General features: G+C 38.4%; 1 protein-coding gene across 1 annotated transcript in view; it reads left to right on the top strand.

The window, feature by feature from the left end:
* The window catches only part of trdn (triadin), a 426,623-nt gene that overhangs the window by 115,518 nt on the left and 284,916 nt on the right, over positions 1 to 26,189 (top strand). Inside the window, exons 7-8 of the mRNA XM_060854831.1 lie at positions 12,493 to 12,564; positions 14,952 to 15,260. Coding sequence (XP_060710814.1) covers positions 12,493 to 12,564; positions 14,952 to 15,260 — 381 coding nt within the window. The remainder of the gene's footprint in view (positions 1 to 12,492; positions 12,565 to 14,951; positions 15,261 to 26,189) is intronic.

Genomic DNA, 26,189 nt, shown 5'->3' with positions numbered 1-26,189 from the left:
CTATATATGAAACCTATAACATTGTATGTTTTGTTAACTGAACTATCTGTCCTGCCACCTTTTAATGGGGTATATATATTAATCCTGGTCTTCTCCAAGAGTAACACATCCAGACCCATTCCCCTACCCTATATTTACCCCTGACTAATGCACTGAACACTATGGGCAATTTAACATGGCCAATTCACCAAGCCTGCACATCTTTGGACTGTAGGGGGAAACCCACGCAGACACCGTGGGAATGTGCAAACTCCATACAGACAGTTGCCCAAGACTGGAATCGAACCCGGGTCCCTGGTGCTGTGAGGCAACAGTGGTAACCACTGAGCCACCGTGCTGCTAAAACAGATCTGATGAATTGGTTCAACATGATTTCCCTTTCACAAAACTGTATTGACTTTGCATGGTTGCCTTTTAATAATGGCGTTTTTCCCCTATGACAGACATAAAGTTAACTGGTCTGCAGTTTTCTTCTTTCTGTCTGCCTTTTTTTGAACAAGGAGTGGCATTCTTTTTTTTCCCACTTCCCCAGTCTGTTACTAAACTATTATTGGGAATGAGAGGATTCTGAGGAAAGGTTGGACAGGCTGCACTTGTATCCACTGGGGTTCAGAAGAGGAAAGGGAGGACATGCCAGCATCAGCCATTAGACTTCATATAAATTGGAAACAGAAGGCTTTTACTGGCTACTGTTGTCATGTGACATTTTCGAATGAAGATTTGGGGATTTCTTGCTTTTAGCAGATTCGTGAGAATGTATTTACATGGTTTTAGATGTTCTTTAGTCTTGGTTACTATTGTACTTCATATCTCCAAAACTGCAGATGATAATAAAATGCTGTGCAATCAAACCAAAGTTAACAAGAGATAATCTCGAAGTGGATTGACATCTGATGACACCAAATTCTCAATGGCATTAAAATTTAGAATTATGGTCTTTTTCTCTGCCACAGGGATTGCACTGCAGAGAGAAACAAATGGTCAGAGAATTCCACAAGCAATCTCTAGAGATAAATTGACTGAAGCAAACGGCACCTTTTAAACATCAGCACACCATCTCAAGGACAGCAGGAAGGTGGATTCAGGAATTCAGAAACACATGATATCATCCTGCTCTACTTGTGTTATTGATAAGGCTGGGTGTTCCTTCACCTGTCCTGAAACAGGGTACAAATTTTATGAGTGCTAACATATTTCAAAGTCATTCTGGACTTAACTCTTTAGTATAGTGAAATATACATAATCCAGTGCCCACTTGAGATTCTGATGGAGTGGAAATTACTCCCATAAGGTATGAAGCTACATTTAAACAGTGCTCCTGCAGTTTGTTATATCTCCTGGACAAGTTATACACTTTTATTGAACATTCACAATGTCATGGAAAAGCAGACATTACCATGTACTCAATCCTAACTGAGAAACTGACATGTCAGTGTTCTATTCATTCATGGGATGTGGGCATAGCTGGCTGGCCAGCATTTATTGCCCATCCCTAGTTGCCCTTGAGAAGGTGGTGATGAGCTGCCTTCTTGAATAGGTACAGTCCGTATGCTGTAGGTAGACTCAAAACGCCCTTACAAGAGAATTCCAGGATGTTGATCCAGCGATAGTGAAGGAACGGCAATGTACTCCCAAGTTCCCACTTGAGGTGGTGGTGTTCCCATGCATCTGCTGCTCTTGTCCTTCTAGATGGAAGTAGCCATGGGTTGGGAAGGTGTTATCTGAAATCTTTGGTGAATTTCTGCAGTGCATCATGTCGATAGTACATATTGCTGCTACTGAGTGTTGGTGGTGGAGAGATGTGAATGTAGTGCCAGTCAAGCTAGATGCTTTGTCCTGGATGGTGTCAAGCTTCCAAAGTGTTGTTGAAGCTGTACCAATCCAAGCAAGTGGAGAGTATTCCATCACACTCCTAACTTGCACCTTGTAGATGATGGACAGGCTTTGGGAATCAGGAGGTGAGTTACTTGTTGCAGAATTCCGAGCCTCTAACTTGCTCTTGTAGCCAAAGTGATTATATAGTAAGTCCAGTTAAGTTTCTGGTCAATAATAGCCCCAGAATGTTAATATTTGGGCATTAAGTAATAGTAAACCTATTGAATGTCAGGGGGTGGTGGTTAGATTGTCTCTTATTGGAGGTGTTCATTGTCTGGCATTTGTGGGTGCAAATATTAGTTCTCACTTGACAGCCTAAGCTTGGATATTGTCCAGATCTTGATGCATTTAGACACGGACTGCTTCAGTGCCTGAGAAGTTGCAAATGGTGCTCAACATTGTGCAATCATTTGTGAACATCCCCACTTCTGACCTTATGACGGAAAGAAGGTCATTGATGAAGCAGCTGAAGATGGTTGGGCTTAGGATACTATCCTGAGGAACTCCTACAGCGATGTCCTGGAGCTAAGGTGACTGATGTTCAACAACCACAACCATCTTCCCATGAGCCACGTCTGACTCCAACCAGTGGAGAGTTTGTCTCCTGATACCCATTGATTTCAGTCTTGTTAGGGCTCCTTGATGCCACAAACTGCTTCAATGTGGCCTTGATGTCAAGGACCATCACTTTCACCTCACCTCAGGAATTCAGCTTTTATTGTTCATGTTTTAATAGAGCCTGTAAAGAGGTCAGGAGCTGAGTGGCCCTGGCAGAACTCAAACCGGGTATCACTGAGAAGGTTATTGCTGACCATGTGCTGCTTCTTTGGATTGTTGATGACATCTTCCATCACTTTACTAATGATCCAAAGTAAACTGATGGGGTGATCATTGGCTGGGTTGGATTTGCCCTGTCTTTTGTGTACAGGACGTACTTGGGCAATTTTCCACTTTGTTCAGGGAGCAGCAAGTTCTGGAGCACAAGCCTTCAGTACTTTTGGTGCAATGCCTCCAACCACTTCTTGATACCACATGGAGTGAATCTAATTGGCTGAAGATGAATATCTGTGATGCTGCAGGCCAATGGAGGAGACCAAGACAGATCATCTACTTGGATCTTCTGGGCTGAAGGTTGCAAAAAAGGTTTTGGCCTTAAATTCGACTTGTGTATGAACAATTGTGAATTCTAGGGAATATATTATATATGTGAAACAAATGTCAAAATATATTTTCTTCAACAGCTACTCTGGTTTCTCTAACAGCTACTTTTTTGATTTCTGTGGCTACTCTTTGGTTTACTAAAGGATCCTTTCTCAGTCTCACTAATTCTTACATTAGGTGATGCAGCCATGTCGCAGCATGATCTTTGAATTTGTATTAACACATCGGGTATATGTGTCACAGACGCTGAATTATCAGAATTCAAAAATAAAATCAATAATCATTACTTCTCCATTAAACTTAAAGCCACAACACATGAGGAGAACATTAATTCTCTAGAGTCCACCGTATTCAAATTGGAAACTTTCTGAGGCAGGATCTCTAGTTGAGCAGAAGTCCTACCTGAAGCCAATTAAATAATGTTAAATGGCTGGAGCATCCAATGAAGCCACAAAGGCATTGTTTCCAAAACAGTGTAACAACAATCTTCCACCCGTAAAGACAATTTCATTATGAAAAAGGAAATAGTCACAGCTCCATCACTTGACATCTTAGATTATTTCCTTTTATGGCTATTTCCTATTAGGATTGTAATGTCCACAGGTCATGCCTGGTTTAGCCAACACTACTCTTGGCTCCTGACCCACCTTTAAACCTGACAGTGGGGTTCAGAAGCCCATATGCCTGTTGCTTTATTCCAAAATAATCTTCCATTATCCTGAGCCTATGACCCACAGTTCCAGACTGTCTAATGCAAACAGTTCTTCAGAATCTACACATCAAAACCTTTCTTTCAAATAAACTTTTAGTGAGATCCTCCGACCTTCTTCTAAATACTCGAAGGTGCCCATTCCATTTAATTTCTTTTACTGAGGATAGCTGTCCCTTTGTAGGAATCAGTCCAGTGAGCTTTTAATCTGCCTCCTGTAAAACAAGTATATCCATCCTCAAGTATCAGATGAAACTATACACTATACTGCAGGTGTGATCTTATTAAATCCTGTACAATTGTAGCAAGGTTTCCTTTCTCTCATTATTAAAATTATGGAGGTGAAGGCCTAGTGGTATTATCACTGGGCTGTTAATCCAGAGATACAGGTAATGTTCTGGAGATCTGTTTCAAAACCTGCTAGGGAGGATGATGGCATTTGAAATCAGTACAGATACAAAAATAAGAGTTTATTGATGATCATGAAGGCATTGCCAATTGTCAGGAAAATCCACCTGGTTCACTAACGTCCTTCAGGGAAAGATGCTGCTGACTTTGCCTAGTCAGACATATGTGTGACTCCAGAACCACAGCAATGTGGTTGACTCTTAACTTCCTTTTGGGCAATTACGGATGGGACATAAATGCCAGTCCAGTCAGTAATGTCCTCATCCAATGCCGAATAAAAAAATTGCTTCCCAATTGTTTTCTGTCTCTGCATGTTAACTTTGTGATTTATGTTCAAGAACACCAATATTCCTCTGAATATCAAGACTTGCTTGTCTCTTTAAAAAAAACTTCTGATTGTACATTCTTTTTCCCTTCCTCACAATATGTTCCCTCTACTAGCTTCTTGCCCTATCATTTATTGCTTTATATCCATTTTCAGTCTCTTCACAGCTTATTTTGCCTGTAGCTAACTTGATTTCCTTCTCTATGTCAATGATGTAGATTGTAAAAAGCTGAAGTATTCCACTGTAAATGACCTGTTTATTCCTACTTTTTTTGTCTGTTAACTAACCCCAATCCATTTGTGTAAATTATATCTGATCCCATGGGCATAGTTTTGTGTAACAGCTTGTGTGGTATTTATGTACCTCGTGACAATCCAAATATAAAACATCCAGATGGTTTTCCTTATTTATCCTGCTCAATGAATCTAACCTGATTTCCCTTTCATAAACATTGTTTAGGCTTTGCCTGATGTCATTTTAATCTTCCAAATCCTTTGTTACCTCACCATAGTCATTAATTCCTCTGGTCCTGCTTCCACCAGATTCTAGCATTTTATCCAATTAATAATGAGAGGCTACTATTCTGCCTTATTATCCTCTTCCCTTATTTCTTGAAAGGCAGATCATGTCTGCTATGTTCCAATCCAATAACAGTTTTATAATCTAGGAAATTCTAGAAGTTCATGATTAATGCAATCACTGTCTCTGTAGCCATCTCATTTAAAATCTAACATATCAGCCAGTCCAGGGGATATATTTCCATTAACTTCTCCAGTGCTTTATCTTTCACAATTTCTGTTTAAGTTCCTCACTTGGATTAGATTCTTGACCTGCTATTTTTCGTGTATATTCTGAAGACAACTATAAATACACTTTTCCTGTCATAATTCTCCAGCTTCTCCCTGAAAAGGACCCAAATACATTTTCACAAATCTTATTCTTTTTCATGCCTCAATGAAAGGTTTTATTGGGTTAGAGATGGGAAAATGTGTAGTATATGTCCTATGTTTGCTTATAAAAGTTGTGGCCTCATTAAGAATAAATTAGGCTCTTTTGGTTTGTTGTTATTTAGATAAGATAGTGTACGAGTTGAGCTAAAGAATCTGCAATCTGTGTAGAATTCAGCTTGACAATAAAAGGTACCTAAGCTAGAACATGGTCACGTACAGATAAAATTCTTATCATAGAAACTTGTTGACAACTACATGATATAACATAGCATCCCTATTCTTTGGTAACAGGCTATTCGGCTCATCAAGTCCACACCAACCCTCCGAAGAGCATGCCACCCAGACCCACCCACCCTACCTCTGCCCTTCCCTTGGCTAATCCACCTAACCTCTGGGTGCTATGGGCAATTTAGCAAAGTCAATCCACCTAAACTGCATATCTTTGGACGGTTAGAGGAAACCAGAGCACCCAGACATGGGGAAAATGTGCAAACTCCACACAGATAGTTGCCCAAGATTGGAATTGAACCCAGGTCCCTGGTGCTGTGAGGCAGTAGTGTTAACCACTAAGCCTCCATGCTGCCCTTTCAGAAGGAAATTAAATAAGAATAGTTCCTGCCATTGAGAAATTGCATTTGACATAATTATGTCATAATGTCACTGTGTAAAATATATAACTATCCATGTTTACTAAGCATGTTAAAGCTGAGAACATCTGTTACTTGTTATTTGTCACCTCCTACAGAACAGCAAAATACCCAGGTTGAATGAGAATTGTTTGGAGAAACATAAGTTCAAAGTTTTCATTTTCTGGATAAGTTTATCATTGTCCAAGTTAGATAAATAATCAAGGTAAACTTATTTTATCTCTCCATCATTGAAGAGCCGTTGTTTAATCCTTCATTTGGATCCATTTGGAAAATGGTTATTTAATAGTTTGGAAGCTTCTCTTCAACACTGCTTATGAGAAGTTTATCAGCTTTAGTATGCAGTATACAATCTCAGAGTACTGTACTCAAGTTGGTTTGTCTTGTGGCAATGCTATCATTTCAGCTGCCTGTGCAAGCTCCACTGAAGGATTTGAGCGCCTTATCTTTGCTGTTATTCTATTTCAGTGAGAGGCTACAATCTCATTAAAGTTACTGTTCATCATAAAAGAAGTGAAACTGTGCCCTCTGCCTTGCGCAGGTAGTTTGTTAAAATTCCCATAGCATTATTTGAATGAGAGAGAATGGTCCTGGAAGACATTCATTCCTCAGGCAAAAATAAATTAATTGCTAATTTTGTTGTTGCTTTTGTCATTTTTCCATGCCCAAAATAGTAGCTAATTTTGTGTAAATAATAGCAATTATTGACGATCAGCTTATTTTATGTGAGATATGGTGAACTATTGCTGAAAGATCTCATAAGGTATCGTAAACTTAAAATCTTTCTTAATTATCAAAGTCTGACAACACCAAGCTGTAATATATGATACACTGTCACTGTCGATGTAAATTATATGTGATAGATGAGATGCATAATTTGTTATTGAATGGAACAGAAGAAGTCAGTAACTGATGATGTTTCTGTGAATAAATCATAATGCCCAAAATTGTGCAGCGGTGCAGCGGGTGATATATAATATAGAATCTCCTTGAAACTTTTTCAACTCTGCTGCTGTAACTTCAACTGAAATTTGGTAGAAAGCCAATTTAGGTATGTTAAAGTTATTTAAATCAAATCAGCAATGTGAAAAATCCTGAGAAAATGTACTCCTATAATGCCAACCTGGGGACTACGAAGATAAAGGTTTTTTAGACGTACAGACATACAAGCTATGAGCAGTAGTAGGCCATTTGTCTAATAGAGTCTGCTCTGCCATTCAGTTCAACCATGGCTAATCTGATTGTGGCATCAAATCCACATTTCTACTTACCTCTGTTAACCTTTGATTTCCTTGTATGTTAACTATCTTCATGTCTGTCTTTCTGTGTCTTCATGTTTGTGTCTCTCTTTGTCTCTTGCTGTCTCTCTATATATCTATATATCCACCCATCTATAATATTCAATAACTGCTTTCTGGAGAAGAGAGTTCTAAAGGCTCATGAACTCAGAAAGAAAATATTTCACCCCATCCATGTCCTTCAAAGCACCCAACAGTGGATTGTCTGTAGTCCTTGTGATTGCAGGTCTTCACCTAGCAGCTCAAAGATTAAGGAGACGATTCCCAGGACAGCCTGAGGTGTTGCCTACATTGCCGGTCAATCAGTTGAAGGCAGTAGTAGTACCTCTCATAGATTCTGTTTCTGGTTCACACTCATTATCATCATGGGTTTTGGTTGCCCAAATCATGCGATTCTACAGGCTGGTCATTGTGTGTGTTGGTGTTCCCATTTCATTCTGCACCGGGGCCTCCTCACCTATCCAGAATAAGGGTGGGTTGTTCCATGTCATGAACTGCAATGATATCTGTGAAAACCGTGCATTGATTTATCTATGGCCCTGATAAGCACCTGTCCTGCCCTCATCTCTCCCACTGGCCACAAAAGAGAACTCCTTCTGGCAATACAGCCATGTGCATTGAAACATTGCACATTGGCTGGTTAATTAAATCACGTTAATGCATCTACATGATGAGGCTTCCTTTTCAGGGAGTCAGTTCTAGTCTTGCCTTTTCATCTTAAATATGCCATCCACACCTGATCTGGCATAATCATCTGCGTGGGAAGATGGACGCTGCAGTGCTGGTGACTATTGTCTTTCATCACCTGGGCCACTTAAGGCTTGCAATTCTGTCCCTTCCTTGTGGCACAGAATGGCTTTACCTGAATCTAAGATATCATGAAATGCCAAAGGGCCCACAAAATATTATGGCTGCAGACATTGTTGAGATCTCACTGGTGTGCGATGCCCACCTCGTTCTGGAGCAATGTTGCTTTAATGGGAGATGAGCATAGTTCTCATTTGACTTGACTTATGTTTAATAGGCTGTCTCTTCAGTCAGCCAAAATGTCTAAATGTTAACTCCTTTCATCTGAAAAAAGCTTTCTTTCACTGGATGTCCAAGTCTCCCTCTCTATTGCTCTTTCTATCTCTTTATCTCTCTATCTCTCTGTTACATGAACATATATATTTCTCGACTGGGGACAGCTTAATTGGGAAGAAGCACTGAAACTCCAGCAAGTGGTCCTTTCAATGAAAGACAAATGCATGCAAAAGGCAGCCTGACCCCTGCATTCATAAAGGTCTACATGCCTATCAATGCCCAATCAAGTTTCCCCACGAATTTAAAAATTTAAAGGAATAATAAATTTTTAATTTATTTATTAACAATTTGTTTGGCACTAACTGAGATATTTCAACATAAAAGTTCACTCATTTGTGTAACAGTATCATATATATTATGGTAATAAGTAGACTATGTCGTCAGCAACATCATAACACATACAGTTGACAGATTTTAATTATTTTATATATATTGTACAATTATGACACTAAGCATATTTGACTTTCATTCTGTTTGTAATATTACAAGCTGCTTTACTTGGACAAGAGTTTCCAGGGTTTCCAAAGGCTCTGTCTCTTATAAAAAGTGTTTTACTTAATAAAATATGTTAATGTTCACTGATCTGAATATAGAGAGTTGATCTTACTGCAAATATTTGAACAGGTGAGACTTGACCCTCCCTGGTATGTTTCATATAAAGACAGCAACTTCATGTCTTTGCAAATGTTTCAATGGCAAATATTTTGGTGAGATGCTGTCCTGGTTGCCAGAAGCTGCCTGAGATTTACTATTTAATAACAGAGTATTGCTAGTCTCCTTGTTATTCAACCACATAATCTGTGCTGTGAAAACTTTTGTAAAAGCAAATGCAGAATTTATTGTTTTTGAGTTCTCCATTTAACTACAAATGCACATCTAAGAAAAGAAAATCCACATACAGAGATTCCACAATTTAGAAAAAAGGTTTTCTTGACAGGGAAGCCTTGGGACATGTATCTTGAACCTTGCAGTTTTCATTCTTTGTCCATGGCTTTTAAAAATCCCAACAGGATTGATTTTCTTTGTAAATATGTCTGTAAGCTTTGTTGTAAAGAAGCTTTTAATCATGCAAACAGAATGAAAGTCAAGTGTGCGTAATGTCTGCAGGGAAATGCATTTTATTATACCCATTTAGTAAATTGCTGTCATAATTGTACACTCAATATAAAATAATTAGAATCTGTCAACTGTAAAATATCTAGATAAAATATAATTAAATGGTGAAAGGTTTTGGTTTTTTAAAAGCATTTTTTTCCTCTCTGTTTCTCCTGAAAAAACTGCTGGTCCCTTCTTCACAGCTGCTCAGTCCCTTTACCTAAGTGGCCATCCTTTACGTCTGAAAAAAGGTTAACAGGTTAAAGCAGACATCATAAACAAGCCTTGGCTGTCTCTACAGTCTGCTCACATTTCATCAATGATCATTCAATAGCAATATGGAACAGAATTCTGACTGATGTTTCCTTGCCTGACCAAGGATCTCCACAGGCGAAAGTGAGGACTGCAGCTGCTGGAGATTAGAATCAAGTGTGTGGTGCTGGAAAAGCACAGCAGGTCAGACAGCATCCAAGGACCAGGAAAATCAATGTTTCAGACAAAAGCTCTTCATCATTCCTGATGAAGGGCTTTTGCCTGAAACATTGAATCTCCTGCTCCTTGGATGCTGCCTGACCTGCTGTGCTTTTCCAGCACCACACTCTTGACCAGGACCTCCAAAGCTTATTGTCAAAACACTCATGCCATATTGATTGAAATCAAATTAGACACCATAACACGGAAGCAAAGGTGGAATTTGATGCCCCTTCTACGCACATTCAGAGGTACGGTGAGCCTTCTGATCAGGCAAGAAAGTGAGGGATGGAGATCCACACTGTCCTCTCATCTCCTCTGAATGCTTAAGCCAACCAGAGATCAAATGTGAGGCATCTGGAGAAGTTGAGCATGGCAGCAGTCTGTGTGGGAAGGTACTTGTTCACAAATATGCTAATCCCAATCAAGGGATTTCTGGGGTCCCACAGAAAGCCTGTCCCCTTCCAATTTGATTCTCATCCTCACTAATGATCCCTTGTTATGACTCATCATGCTCGCATTGGAATCCATTGTAGTGAGCCCGCAATAATGTAGCAATTACTGCATTCAGCCAGCATTTTTCAGGGTGGAATTTCTGCCCTTGTTGGTGCTCAATCAGGTGGGAGATCAGACAAGTAAGCAAATGGTTGGGATGTAGAAGTGTTCTAGAGAAACATGACATGGGGCTCCCATTGGGTCTTCAACCAGTAAGAAAGATGCCCACTGGCCCCTGTGTAGGAGTCAACTGGTTTATGCAACTCACTTTAGATGCCAAAGGCTACATTGACTGACAAAGACATTGAGGGTAATTAATGAAATCATTTCATGACCAATATGATAAGCGAGCTACCTATTCACAAACTTTTGCCATTATTTCTCTAACTGATTATCAGAGATATAGAAGAATAATTTTTCCTTCCCGTAACAATTTTTTTCCTTCTGTGGGAATGTCTGTCTTTTATCTCTACTTTTCCTTGAGAGACCAGCTAAGATTCAAAAGAACCATTTGTGAGATTGTATTCTTGGTTTCTACATTCAACATTCCAGTGTGCTCTTGTATCAGCGTAGAATAATATAAGGCTCAAAGTTTATTTCAACGAAAGATACAATATGAACAAATTTTGATCAAGATTATTAATTTATTTTGTAAATCTTGGTCATGTGGGTATTCTGAAGTGACATTAAATAAAGCAGATAAGGCGAAAACATATGGTTTATCTCATTTGGTTCCAGGAATGAGGAATTTCAGTTGCAATGGTAGATTGGAAAAGCTAGAATGGTTCTCTCTGAAGAAGGTGTGAAAGAAAATGTTCTCATTTGTGAAAGGACCAGGTTTGGGTAGATGCAGGTTTAAAGTAACTAGTAATAGAAGCAAAAAATTAACATGAGCAACAGCTTTTTCACACAGTGAGTGGATAAGGCCTGGAATGCACTGTCTGAGAGTGCAGAAGAGGCAACTGCAATTGTAATATTCAAAAGGGAATTAGATGGTCATTTGAAAAAGGAGAATGTGCAAGTTTATTGGCAGAGGCAGAAGAATGGCATTATCAGTGATGCTCCTTTGGAAAGTCTATGCATGATGGGCTGAGTGGCCTCCTGTATTGTCACCATTCTGTGATTTTGGAGGTTTAACCTGATGTTAATTGCCTCCAATACAATGTAGCCACACTATGTGCTGTCAGCTGATGAAAAGGCTATACTTACCTAAAACTCTGTCCATATGTTCAGTTGAGATATTAGTGCATTAATGTTTTAAATATAAGTAAATTGAATAGATTAGATCCCCTATTAAAATAGTGGGTAATAGGATTTCATATAAATTAGTTAACCTCTCTTTTACTGATATCACAGCATCATTTCATCCTTTAAGTAAATCAGGCGATGTCCATTGGATGCAAAGTGCACATATTACTTCACCAGGACATGCTCAGAGGGCAATGAACTTCCCATTATTCATGTTTTCTTATGATTTTATCCTCCTCACAAATTGTATTGGTAGTTGTCCAATTAACACATAAAAATGTACTTGAGAGCAAAAGGAAATGTAGAAATTGGCTAAACCAATATTTTTGTTATTTCTATGTTTCAATTATAGAAAAATTATGTACAGAATAACATTTTAAAAAATAAATGTCTTTCCTTCTCTGTCTTTTCAGCTACACCACTAGGTAAGAAATGTATTTTGATTCATTTGTTCATTTTGTTGCAATTCTAACTAAATTGATATATAAAAACACAACACAATATTTTATTCTGTACTTTGGGGATATTTTATTTGCTACCCTTTCAAACATTATCTTTGTATTTACGGTGAAATTATGTCATATTTTGGCAAAAAATATATTTTGTCTTCCATGCTTCCCATAGTTTATTTTCCTCAAGAATAGATTTTGTTTCATGACATCCCTTACCTCTGCCTTTTTGGTTGCTTTACTCTTGCTTTCTTGACATCTATGCTTTAACTCGCAGAAACTAAAAAACAAAAACCTGAAAGGAAGATAAAAGCAAAAGAAGAAAAAAAACAAAAAGCTCCATCAAAAGGTAAGTACAGCTCATAGCCAGCAGAGGCATTTTGGTAAAAAAATTGTTGCTCTTGAAGTCAGAACAAAGAAACACCAATTTTATCACTGATTACTTTTAATAGAAAAGTTCCTTAAAAATAACAGCATTGTCACTGATCAAAATGTGACTCCATCTGTTAGATAAAAATGCTTTTACATTGCAGTTGCTAGTCTCCACCTGGTAGTTGGCATTTGGGTTCCAGACAGGAAATGTAATATTCCTACAAAGGAAAAGTCCTTAATGCATTCCTTTGTTGATAGTTACAAACTAAATTATGTAATTTCCAGGATCAGATGAAATGTATACTCGGCAAGTTGAGTGAGGCAAGTGAGGAAATAACAGGAACATTGGCAATAATTTTCAATTCCTCTCTGGCCACAAGCGAAGTGCTAGAGGACTGGAGGACAGCCAATTTGGTAATGTATTCCAAGAAGGGTGCAAGAGATAAACCAGGAAGCCACACCCTTGCCAGTCAGTCGAATGTTAGTGGTGGGAAAACTATTGGAAGAAATTCTGAGAGACAAAATTAATCTGCACTTTGGGGTACAGGATTAATCAAGAATGCTCAGCATGATTTTGTTAAGGCAAGGTAACGTGTGAGAACTTAGATTAGATTCCCTACAGTGTGGAAACCAGCCCTTCAGCCCAACAAGTCCACACTGACCCTCCAAAGAGTAATCCACCCCCCCTCTGACTAATGCACCTAACAACTACGGACAATTTATCATGGCCAATTCACCTAACCTGCACACCTTTGGAAGGTTGGAGGAAACCAGAGTACCCAGAGGAAACCCACACAGACAAGGGGAGAATGTGCAAACTCCACACAGACAGTCACCCAAGGCTGGAATCGAACCTGGGACCCTGGCGCTGTGAGGCACAGTGATAACCACTGAGCCACCATGGACCACAAGGACACGACTGAATTTTTTGAAGAGGCAGCCAGGTGTATAGGTGAGGGCAATGTAAACTTGTACACTTGGATTACAGTAAGGCTTTAATAGGGTGCTACGTGGAAGACTAATAATGAAAGTAAGAGCCCATGGGATACAAGGAAATTTGTCAAATTGCATCTAGAATTGGCCGAGTAGGAGGAAGCAGAGGGTGATGGTAGAGGAATGTTTTTGTGACTGGGACACTGTGTCCAATGGGGTTCTACAGGATCAGTATTGAGGCCCTTGCTGTTTGTAGCACATATGAACCATTTAGATTTCAGCATAGGAGAGTTGATCAGTAAGTTTGTGATGATATAAAAGTTTGTGGGGTGGTAAGTAGTTAAGTAGATAGCTTCAGATTACAGGAGGATATTCATGTGCTGGTCAGATGGGCTGATCAGTGGCAAATGGAATTCAATTCAAATAAGTGCAAAGTGATGCACTTGGGCAGGACTAACAACTCAAGGGGTAAACACTGAATAGCAGGACCTTGAGAAGCACTGAGTATCGGAGGAATCTTGGTGTGCATGTCCACTGGTCCCTTGAGAGAGCAGGATAGGTACATAATAAGTACAAGTAACACTGGAACTGTAGAAAACATTGGTTAGGTCACAGTTGGAGTGTTCTAGGATCAACACAGGATATGATAGCACTGAAAGGCGATGTATCAGGATATTGCCTGGGCTATACAGGTTTAGTTATGAAGAGGGATCGAATTCGCTGGTGTTGTTTTCATTGGAGCAGGGAGATTGGGGGGAATGGGGTGGTGGAGAAGGAGAGAGGGAAGAGATGAGGACAGATGTAATTAAGGAGTATGAGGAGTATCGACCAGGTAGACACATAGATTAAGGTAAAGAGCAAGAGTTTTATCGGGGATGTGAAGAAAATAAAAATCACCCAGAGTGTGCTGAGAATCTAGATCTCACTGACTGAAAGAGTGGCAGAGGCAGAGCCTATGAAACACTTAAGAAATATTTTGATGCATGTTTGTGATGCCAAAGCATACAAGGCTTGAGTCAAGTGCTGGAAAGTAGTATTGGAACAGTTAAGTTATTGTTTTTGACCAATGCAAACTTGATGGACAGAAGGGCATTTTTCTATGCTGTCGATCTCTATGTCTCTAATTTGTGTCAATGATAGCACTCTCACCTCTGAGTCATAAGAATGTGGGTTCATGACAGGCTCCAGAGGCCTGTTTGATTCTCCATTCAGTGCTCCTCACATGTGACTTACTGAGTTTACACTAAGTTTTTTAAGTTTACCTTTTACTTATATGGAAGTAAATGGAACTGTCTGGTCATCACCATAGGAAATTTGAAGACTATTTCTATAATTTTCCTAATACACATACTGGCATATTATTTCTTTGGAAAATAGATTGCCTTAAAAGAGAAAAATCACCTCAATAGAAACTTCTGTTTTCTCCTGTAGATAAAAAAGTGAAAGTACACAAACATGAAGACAAGGTGAAGCTCAAAGCATTGAAAAAAATGACATTGGAAAAAAAGGTGGAGAAAGTAAAGAAAGTGGAAAAAAAACCGAGCAAAGAGGAAAAGATAAAGCCAAAGCTCCAAGTGAAGGAGAAGGCAACAAAACGTGAGAAACCTAAAGATGAAACAGATAAAAGAGGTAAAAAGAAAGACACGAAGGAGCCTGTGGAATTAAAGAGTGAGAAAAAAGACAAAAAGAAGGAAAAAGTGAAAGAAACTAAAGAAGGCAAGCCAAAACCAAAGGATAAAGGTGAAAAGACAAATATTGACAAAAAGATGTTAGCAATAAAAGTAAGGCATCTGAGAGACATCAAAAGAAAAAGACATGTGGCATAAAGACAATTTTATAAGTGACAACTGTAAAGGAAAAATTAATTGAAGCCTCTAATGTCTTTATTTTGAATAGCAAAGTAAGGTACAATTATTGAAATCATACTTATCTTTTCACAATATTCATATTGAAACCATAATCAATGATAGGGACAGATAAAGAATGTGTTCTCTCTCCACTTGGATCTTCATGTAATATTTCACATCACTTTTTTGTCTCATTTGTGACTCAGATGCCTGAAAGACAAAGTGAATTAATATGCTTGGAAGACAATCTCTTTATGACTTTTTGTGTGTCTGTCCTGAAAAGCATTTACAGTACAATTCTGTAGCTAGCATCTTTTTATGTGGTTTATTGATTCAAAATATCATAAACCAAGAAGGATGCATAATACTCTTTTGAGCACATGTTGGCATCTTGTCTATTTAACCAGCATGAAATCCATTCAATGATACCAAAAATAATCACCCTAATTATTTAAGGAAAAGCAGGCAAGCTCATTATGCATTATCTTTGCAAGGAGAGGTCTATCATTTTCACCCTAACAATTTTAACTGTGGAGAAGATGATTTTACTAACTGCTTGCTAATTAGATTTTTAAAAGTCACGATTATTATCAATTACTTTAACTCATCAAATTATAGAAATTTTATGCATATCAAATCTTCAATTTAATGCTTCAAATCTTTGTAGTACCTTCAGTCACTCTGTATTTTCTCATACTTAAAAAGACGTTCAGGAGAAAAAAACATTGTAACATCTCTGAACAATAACTAATAAAATGTTCAAATACACTTAAATATTTACAATTCAAAGAAGTTTGGAATGTAGAACTCACCTGATTATTCTGGAACCAAGTATCGAAATGACTCTTGAGCACACTAATTCTCATCATATACACCTCCTTAGATGCCATTACCACACTGTAGATAAGAAAAGTGATGCCTTTTTAAAACAAAATCAGACTAAATTTTCTGAAAATACAAATTTGTTTGGCTCTTTTAAAAATTGCTTTCACGCATTTTTGCAACAATTGACTTGCTTGATCCAATTTGCAATTAAGCATAAAAATAAGAATGTAAACACTAATTAATCTTTCAAGCTGTGTTACATTTCTCCATTTTCCCTTTACCAATTCCAAGAATAACCTGAATGGACTATTTTTCAGTTTTGAAGTTTTTAAAAATTATATATTATAAATTACATAAAGTTTTAAAAATTGGTGCATGTTAGGCTGATTTTTTTATGCAAATATATTTAATACAAAATTATATTCAGTTTAAAAGATGTACAAGAAGGAAGTAAAAGCACACTACAGTTTCTAACATAATCTAAAGCATAATTGTTTTGTTTATTCAGTGGTAATGGGTAGAGATCTTGGAACAATTTGTAATGTTCTGTTATAACTTAAACTGATGAAAGCAATCCCACCAATCCCACTTATAGCTATCACTATGTTCTTTGTACGTTGTCTTCATTGCTGTTTTTTTTCCCTTCTGCTCTGCCAGATCAGTATCAGTTCTGTCGCTATGTGATTGACATGTACACTCATGGGGATTTTTATCCAGGTACATTTATGATCCTTATAACAATTTTTTAACCAAATCTGACTTCACTCCCTTTGTTTCATTTGGCAAACAATGCCATTGCTTCTTTTAATAGACTCTGATATTTGAGATTGTGATTAGTTTTGTAGAGAGTATCTACAAGTATTTCCAAAGCTGAATTCAAATTGCCCTGAGGATCTGACCATAATGTTTTTATTTGAAAGATAAAAATTATACTAGATATGTTAGCCTGCAGCAATTGCTATTTCCAATGTTAAAATAATTCACTACAGACAGACCTTTCCCATAAAAGGACATCATAAATGCCTAGAGTAAGTTTTTTTTCAATGAAACACTAGAGGAATCCAAATGTTTCAGGTAAGAGTTGGGACATTTAAATTAAAAGCTTATATTGTTAGATTGCACATATTTTGGTTTTAATTAAAAAAACAAACTTCAGCATGGCAGAAAGTTGGATGCTCTTTTATTTTGGCTATTTTCTTCTGATCAATTCAATCCAAAGACATTTTTGACATTCATTTCATTGTTTGTCACTCATTTAACTATCACCATGAATGCAAAGCTGGATATAGAAGGAAAGAGAATATTGTTCTATTCTGCTCTGTCACTGGTATTTATTAGAAATATGAAGGTGTTAATTATATTCTACAGTGCAAAGGCAAATATTGTACCATAATATTTGCACTAGAAATTGTATTCCACAGAAAAACTGGTTGGCATAATTAAGGAACTCCAAATGATGAGACAGTTGCCTTATTTAATTTTTTATTGCAATGGTGTGGTAGAACAGAAAAATGTTTTTTGTTTTTCCAAAGTACACTTTTAGTTTTCTGATCTATGGAATAATAGCCATGTTGGTATTGAAAATATCAGTTATACGCTTAGTTTAAATCTGCATCTGAAAACAATGAGCACATATTTTGTTAATTCCTGAAATGAAGTGTGAACAACAAAGTTAGCTGTGCCCTGTCACGTTCTATTCCATACAGGTACTGCAGATTTTACTGAGCTCTGAATATGTTATTACTATTTTTATTTGTTGAAAAAACAATACAGGATGATTAGTTTCCGAACAGGGTTGGGGAAATGAAAGATGGATTCACAGATGAGGTGTAGTCTATGGCTGGCAGCAGATATAAAGGAAGTTCTGAATTGTGGACTCATCCTGTAATGTTTGCATGTAATTTTGAACACAGTTGTGAATACCCAAATAGACAGTAAATTCATACACTTTTGTGTCAGAATAACAAAAAAGTTTTTAGTCCCATGACTTTCAGGTTTAGTTATTCAGCATTTATTTATATTCAACATTCAGAAATATCTGAATTGTAAGGTAAATTAATATTAATTGTTGTGCACTTATGCTGATGAACAGCAGATATAGAGGCCTATAGTGCATATACAAATATACATCTTGTCAATTGAATCTTTCCACATGCTGCTGTTCTCCAAATGCTCTTTTTGAATTTCTAAATTTCTTTAAAATGGTTGCAAGAATATTTGAACAGGGATTAACTGACAGTTTGCATTTGGACTTCAAAGTGAACTTTGTTGCTCTGCAGTTTATCTATCGCATATAAGTATTTAACATTTTCCTAATATCTGAGAGCCACATATAGACTAAGAGATATAATTACTATGAGGTGAAAAGAAATTTATCTATGATAAGTAGAGGTGCAGAGGTTAATTTTATTCTGTCCACTCTACTGGAATGGAGCAGGCTACACAATAAACAATTGGAGCTGGGTAAGGAAGTGGTTGCACAGCATTTCAAATGTGTTCTCTCCTCAGATACCTTAAATGACCAGATATAGCTCCAGGAGGCAGGGTCTAGTGTGCAGAAGACAAGGCCTGGTGATCTAATTTTAAAGTTAAAGCTCAGGATTTTTTTTTTTGTCATACTAAACTTATAAGCTAAATCTGGCAGTTTTGTGACCAGCAGTGGCAAAAGCTACCGTTGTTTTCAGTTTTTTTGTAAGTACAGTTTGTGGGCAAGCAGGAGCAATCATTTTATTCGAGGCCTCACGAGGAACTTTAGATGCACCTAGTTCTTCCTGTTCTGTTGGTTTCCATCACCAGAAGTTCTTTGGAGAAGCCCATGATGACATTAACTTTGCACAGACACAATTGGGGACCTCTTCTCCAATTGCCTGCTCCCACTAGTTGGCTCTTGCATCAGTGCTGAGCAGAAGAGACTACAGATGAAAGGAAATGAAGGGCTGAAGTTAAAATGACCCTAATCTCAGGCCAAGGATCCCATTGGATTTTCCAGCCTAATTTATTTATGCACTCTCCAAATGGTGCTGAAGTTAAAATTGAGTCTGAACTGAACAAGTGGGAAGTAATTCTGTTTTTAGAAGGGTGGGGATGTTTTTTCTAAAGCTGTGTGCTGAGCAAGGATGATCTGTACTTTATAACTGGTACTGAATTGAGAGTTCAGAAATCATGTTTCATGCTTTGTGGAAGCTTATTTCTCTAATATCTTCCGTGCTGTTATATACATAAATTAATACCTTACCAAATGTTTAGTAATTTCTAAACACCTCTTAATGACTACAATGACCTTGCTACTGTTATTTATTTGAACTTTTCTATATCCACAGAATCTCTTTCTAAAAATGATAAGCCCTGTAATTAGCTTCAGCTATCAATAAAGTTTGAATATGAACATGATTTGATGCTTGTTTGATTTATTTACTTTAAATCACTAAAATAATCACTTTCTCCAAATGTTTTCGCTCTCACACAACAATCTGATGATTAAAACATATTACCTTGTGTAACTGCTGTGTCTGTACTGTTCAAATCATGTTCATATGATACATGATAATTTGTTCTGTTGCATGTTACCATTTATCTGTGTGTCGTGTTGATTGAAAGTTTATTAATTAATTTACATGAACTAATCTTTTGAAATCGAGTCTTTTAAGCTATGCACTGTCCTTGTCTTTTGCAACTTAGTTCTGAAATGTAACTCAACTAGCCCATAATTTGACTTAATTCAGAATAATACGGTATAATACAGACCTGCCATTGCAGAGAAGTGTTCCTGAAGAATGTTATAGTTGATGATTTTCATGAACAATGAAAATAGTTGACTGCACAAATGCATGTGCTATACACTACTGCAAAGGACAAAGATGATATGACTAGGAGATTGAGAAATCTAATTTGATGGGAGGGGGAGTTGAGGATTTGGGAGGGAGACAATTGAGTGTCCTTTAAATTTACATTACTTGAGATGATTGTAGCTTGCATAAGCTCATAGATTCCTGGAAGGAGATTCTCTTTCGTCTAGTTAATCTATTCATTTTCTTCTTCAATTTTGATGGGTGGTGAGGCAATTAATTATGCATTATCTGTGCTTCAAATATTTATCAGATACTGAAGATAATCAAATACAGATGCTAGTAACATATTACAAAGCACTATACAAAGCACGTTTGAGAAAATCTGATAAGCAAGGGATGTTGTGCCTGACAGCTTGTTAAATTAAAGCATCTTTATCATAGATATATTCTGAAATGTTTATTTTCAAATAGTTTAGAAAATAACATTTAGAAATTATTGATTTTTGGTCACAACTGCATTTTCCATCAATAGTGCAACACATTTGCACTAATAAATATGTGTCCATTGATATTTATCATAAATAACCAAACATTTTGCAAATGTTTAAGTCATTCAAAACAAGGGGAAATTATCTTCTATTTTTCATCTTCCTAGGGGTCATTCAGTTGCAATACACCTGGTTTACTGTCAAAAATAATTAACCCAACAGTCAACTTTTACAAAGATAGTGGGCTAATGATTGCAAATGCAAGTGTGGTTGGGAGGGGAAGAGAGAGAAAGAGATGCAAAATTTGCCTAAGGGTTCATTCTAATTTCGTTCTTGTTGCGGTTGGAGTGATAATCTAGCCCAGGAGCATCAAAGCTCTCCAGACAATTAGGTGCAGTAGATATCTTGACTTATCTTGCAGGCAATAGCATTTTAACTTGACACTGACAGCAAACTGACACACCCAATTAAGAATTGGTTAAGTTACTCAAATCTGCTATCTTACTAAGAAGATTTTCCATGCCACATAGTAACTTATGTGAATAACTGGTGAGGACTGATGAGGATGAACAAGACTGATACCTTTTCAGTTCCCTGACTGATTTACGTTTAATCCCTGGAAAGTACAGACTTGACTTGTGAGACTGACCCAGGCCCAATCAAAGAATGGAAGGCCACAGATCCTGATTGCATCAAATACCTGACTAATCCTCAGACGAAGATCAGATAATACTTTTAGCTGGTTATTGGTGTAACAGCCTGGTAGATCTTTGCTAAGGATGACTTCATTTAGACTTTCAGACGTGGCTATTCAACTGAAGAACATGCAATATGTTGGTTTCGTAAGCTGGTGACATATGCTGTGTGTGTCACTAATATAGCACAGTGACATGCTTACACCCTTGACTGTTTAATGCTGCTAAGCATGAAAAGCTGCTTGGCTTTTTGTCTAAAATCAAAGGCAAGGCAAGGCAGTGATGCTGTAAGTGTTTAATGAAGTGCAAAGTGACAGACTGTTAAGAGCTCAGAAATGGGTCCAGTGCAGATGGATACGGTGGATCTGTGCCTCTGCATGCTCAATAAATCAGCAGGGGCATTGCATTGCAAGTTTTCATTGAGCTCTCCGGTGTGCAGGAGGGAAGTGATGAAGCGTCTTCTGCATTAATCTGAGACTGACCATGATGTGCTGAGGCTGGTGTTTTATCAAGGTCAACGTCCACAGATTAGAGGTGCAAGCGGTCACTATCTATGGAATGTACCCTGAGATGTTGGGGAATAGTGGGCACTGTGGTGGCCTGGGGATCACTCCGGAGAGCTGCAGCCATCAACTAACAACCCAGACCTGGAAATCAGGAAGTGGCTTGCACAGTTTCTTCCTGATACCTGGGAGAATCACTGGCAGCTAAACAGGTCATTGTGCTTACCAGCACTTAACAATCTGAATGTGCAAGCATATTGTTGTACTACGTCAATGTCAAACTTGCATCATACACCAGCAGCTCCTGCAGAATGTGCACTGCATGTTCTTCAACCGAACAGCCATGTCAGAAAGTATGTATAGAAATGAGGCATGATTAACTCATTCTGAGATAGCAATTTATGCAGATTGGGTTCTTGCTACTTTTGTGTGAGATTCTCATGCAGACATTAAACCTAAAGAGGAAACCAGATTTTCTTCTTGGCATCAAGGAATTCATTTGTTTCATTCTTGCTGAATTCTCTCAGGCTATTGAGACCTGGGTAATGATCTGAGGAAATGAGTTTGAATCATACCAGTGCAGATTGTGGAATTTAGACTTTTACTTTCAGACTTTTTAAAAAGTCAGTGATGGCAGTGAAACTATTGTCAATTGTTGTAAAAACCCACCTGGTTCAAAATGCCCTTTAGGGGTGGAAACTTGCTGTCCTCACCTTGTCCGGCCTACATGTGACTCCAAACCCAAAACATTGTGCCCTCTGAAATGGGTAGCAACCCATTAAAATGTCTCGAGAAATGAATGAAACTGGAAGGCAGAAGCAACAATAGCAAACTCACCACCATTGTCCCTGCATAACATCTAGGGCAAGTGCTGAAACTGAGAGAACTGTCACACAGTCTAGTCACACTACAGCATGGCATAATCAGAGTCCCCAAATCATACCTTACAGTAGCCTAGACACTACCATCACCATCCTCCTGTCCTACCAGCAGGTCAGGCTCAGCAGCGTTGGGGGCACTGTGATATATAGTAGGATGGGAGTTGCTCTCGGAGTCTTCAATGTTGGCTGTGGATCCATAATTTCTCAAGGCACCAAGTCAAACATGGGCAAGCAAAGCTTCTGTTTTTTTCCATGTCCCAACTTTGGCTGAAACTTCAGTACTTTTCCATGTTCAACATCACTTGGAAAAAGCACTAGGGGCTGGCAAGGCTGCAGAATGTATACTGGATGGTGGTCCTCAATGTCCATCAACAAAAGGCCCCTGCAACACCATGACTGATCGAACTGGTTGAGTCCTAAAGGACGAAGCTGGGAGAGTAGGTCTATGACAGGTCATGAGGGATCCAACAAGAGAGAAAAAACATACTTGACCTCATCTTCATCAGTTTGTCAGCTGCAGATGCATCTGGCCATGACAGTGTTGCAAAGAGTGACTACCACCACAGTCCTTTTAGAGACTAAGTCCCGCCTTCACATTCAGGATACTTGTTGTGTGGCAGAGCCACTGTACTATATGGGATGCATTTAGAACAGATCATTTTTCAAAATGGGAATCCATGAGGCATTGAGGGCCATCACCATCAGCAGAATTATGTTCAAACACAATCTGCAACTTCCTGGCCTGGCACAATCCCCTATGTTAATATTATCATCAAGTCAGGTGATCCATCCTGGTTCAATGAAGATGCCAGGACCAGCTCCAAGAATACCTCAAGTAAGGTGTCAACCTGCTGAAGGTACAAATCAGAGTGGTTTGTGTGTCAAACAATAGGGTAAAGCAATTCAACATCGAATGGATCAGCTCTGCAGTCCAGCCACATTGAGTCATAAATGGCAGTGGACCATTAAACAAGTGTACCCTTATGATTCTAACTCACTTGGAGGAAGGGACTCCACAAATATTCCCAACCTTACTGTTGGGGGAGCTTAGCACATCAGTACAAAAGGTAGAGCAACAGTCTTCAGTCAGAGGACTGAATGGATGATCCAACTAGGCTTCCTCCAAAGTTCTGTAACATCACAGTGGCCAGATTTCACTGCACATGATATCAAGGAATGGCTGAAAATGCTGGATGATGCAAAGAATAGGAGCCCTGACAATATTCTAGCAATAATATTAAGGTCTTGTGCTCCAGAACTTGCTGCACCCCGAGCCAGGCTGTTCCAGATTAATCACAACACTGATATCAACCTGAAAAATAACCAAGGTATGTCCAGAAAACAAAGATCAGGACAGATCCAATTCAGTCAAGTACTGCCCCATCAGTCTACTCTTGGTCATCAGTCAAGTGATGGAGGGGGCCATTAAGCAGGATGTGCAAAGGAAGAACATGCTCAGTTTGTGTTCCACAAGAACCACTCAGCTCCTGACCTCATTATAGCCTCAGTTCAAACATGAACAAAAACGCTGAACAATAGAGATGAGGTGAGAGTGACTGCCTTTGACATCAAGGTCGTATTCGGTCAAGTTTTGAAAAGCACATCAGAAAAGTTGGAATCAGTTGGATTCTGGAGGAACGGGCTTTCCTGTTTGGAGTTCTATCTGGCACAAACAAAGATGGTTATGGTGTTTGGAAATAAATCATATTAGCTTGGGACATCTCTGCAGGCGTTCCACAGAATAGTGTCCTAGGCCTAGTCATCTTTAGTTCCTTCGTCAGTTACTTTGTCTCCATCATAAAGTGAGATTTCTTTTGCAATCATCAACAATATTCAGTAACACTTGCAACTCCTCCGAGCCTGAAGCAGTCCATGCACATATGCAGCAAGACTTGGTCAACCATGAGGCTTGAGCTGACAGGTAGCAAGTAACATTCATGTTGCACAAGTGCTGCATAGTGGCCATTTCCAATTAAACTAAATCTAACCGTTGCACCTTGACATTCAATGTCATGATCACCACTGAATCTCCCATTATCAACATCTGGGGATTAGCATTGACCAGAAATGAACTGGATAAGCAATATACAGATGATTTTCAAAAGACCAGCATCGAGCCAAGGTATAATGCAATGAGCAACTCACCTCCTGACTCTCCAAAGCCTGTAAACCACCTACAAGATACAAATCAGAATATGATGGTATGTTCCTTATTTATCTGGATGAGTGCAGCTATAAAAAAAACTCAAGAAGCTTGACATTTAGGACAAAGAAGTTTGCTTGATTGTGGATTGGCACCCTATCCACAAATATTCAATCCCTCCACTTCTGATACTCTGTAGCAGCAGTGTGTCCCATCTAAAACATGCAGTGCAAAAATTCACCAAAAGTCCTTAGAAAAGCACCTTCCAAATCAAGAGCCAATAGCATCTAGAAGAACTAGAGCAACAGATACCATGAGAACACCAGCACCTGCAAGTTCCCCTCCAAGGAACTCACCATCCTTTATTGCCACTGGTTCAAACTCCTGGAATTCCCTACCTAACAATATCCTAGGTCTACCTACAGCACATGGACTGCAGCGGTTCAATGAATCAGCTAATCACCACCCTCTCAAGGGCATTCAGGAATGAGCAATAAAGGCTGGTCAGCCAGCAAATCCTACATCCCCTGAATGAAATTTTAGAAGTTAAGTCATCAGACACATGATCAACATTCCATATTCCTAATCCATAATCTTTAATTCAAAAAGTAGTTGTTGAATTTAGGGCCTTCCAGTATGACTGTGTTCCATTATGCTGTTGATTTATTCACAGAATAGACTGTCACATGTAAATGAAACACAGATGTACAGCTTAATGAATGTACTTAGAAAAGCATCTGATTTCAAACTAAATAAATCATGAAAATGATTTTAATGAAAATGGTACAATATTGATTTTAATGAAAATGGTACAATATTAATTAATGCTGTAGGTGGTATATTATTTGATGTTTTTGGTGATTATAGTGTCAGTTCTTGTTTGATGTTCATAAAGTAAGGCAGTCTTGGTAGAATCCTTTTGTTTATAGTTAACCACAGAGTAGGAGTGAATTTTCAGCTTTCTGATAAAGTGTATGGTTCAAAACATTTGAATTTCAGGAGCATTCTGTTAAAGGGTACAAATTCTGGATATTTTAGTGGATTAACTGAAATAAATTATGCTGATGTGTTTCCATACTACAGAAGTTTGTTTTAAAAGTTGAATAATTTGGATAATTTTCAACTGCTGTGGTGCTGGAAAAACACAACCAGTCAGGCAGCATCCAAGTAGCAGGAGAATCGACATTTCGGGCATAAGCCCTTCATCAGGAATGACCTTATGCCCAAAACATCGATTCTCCTGCTCCTCAGATGCTGCCTTACTGGCTGTGCTTTTCCAGCACCACATTCTTTGGACTCTGATCTCCAGCATCAGCAGTCCTCATTTTCTCCTCATTTCCAATTGCTGTCCAGTGGCTTCACATCTCAAAAACAAGTAGCAGACAGTAGAACGTGAGTGGGGCTATGAGGAGAGGTTTGGGATGCAGGTAAATGTTGAGGATGGAGGAACTTTCAGCCACTCTGGTATGTGAGGTCCATCTCATGCAATTTTCAGGTGG

The sequence above is a fragment of the Hemiscyllium ocellatum genome, chromosome 3 (genome assembly GCF_020745735.1).
Source record: "Hemiscyllium ocellatum isolate sHemOce1 chromosome 3, sHemOce1.pat.X.cur, whole genome shotgun sequence".
NCBI lineage: Eukaryota > Metazoa > Chordata > Chondrichthyes > Orectolobiformes > Hemiscylliidae > Hemiscyllium > Hemiscyllium ocellatum.
This window is presented reverse-complemented; position numbering and strand designations above follow the sequence as displayed.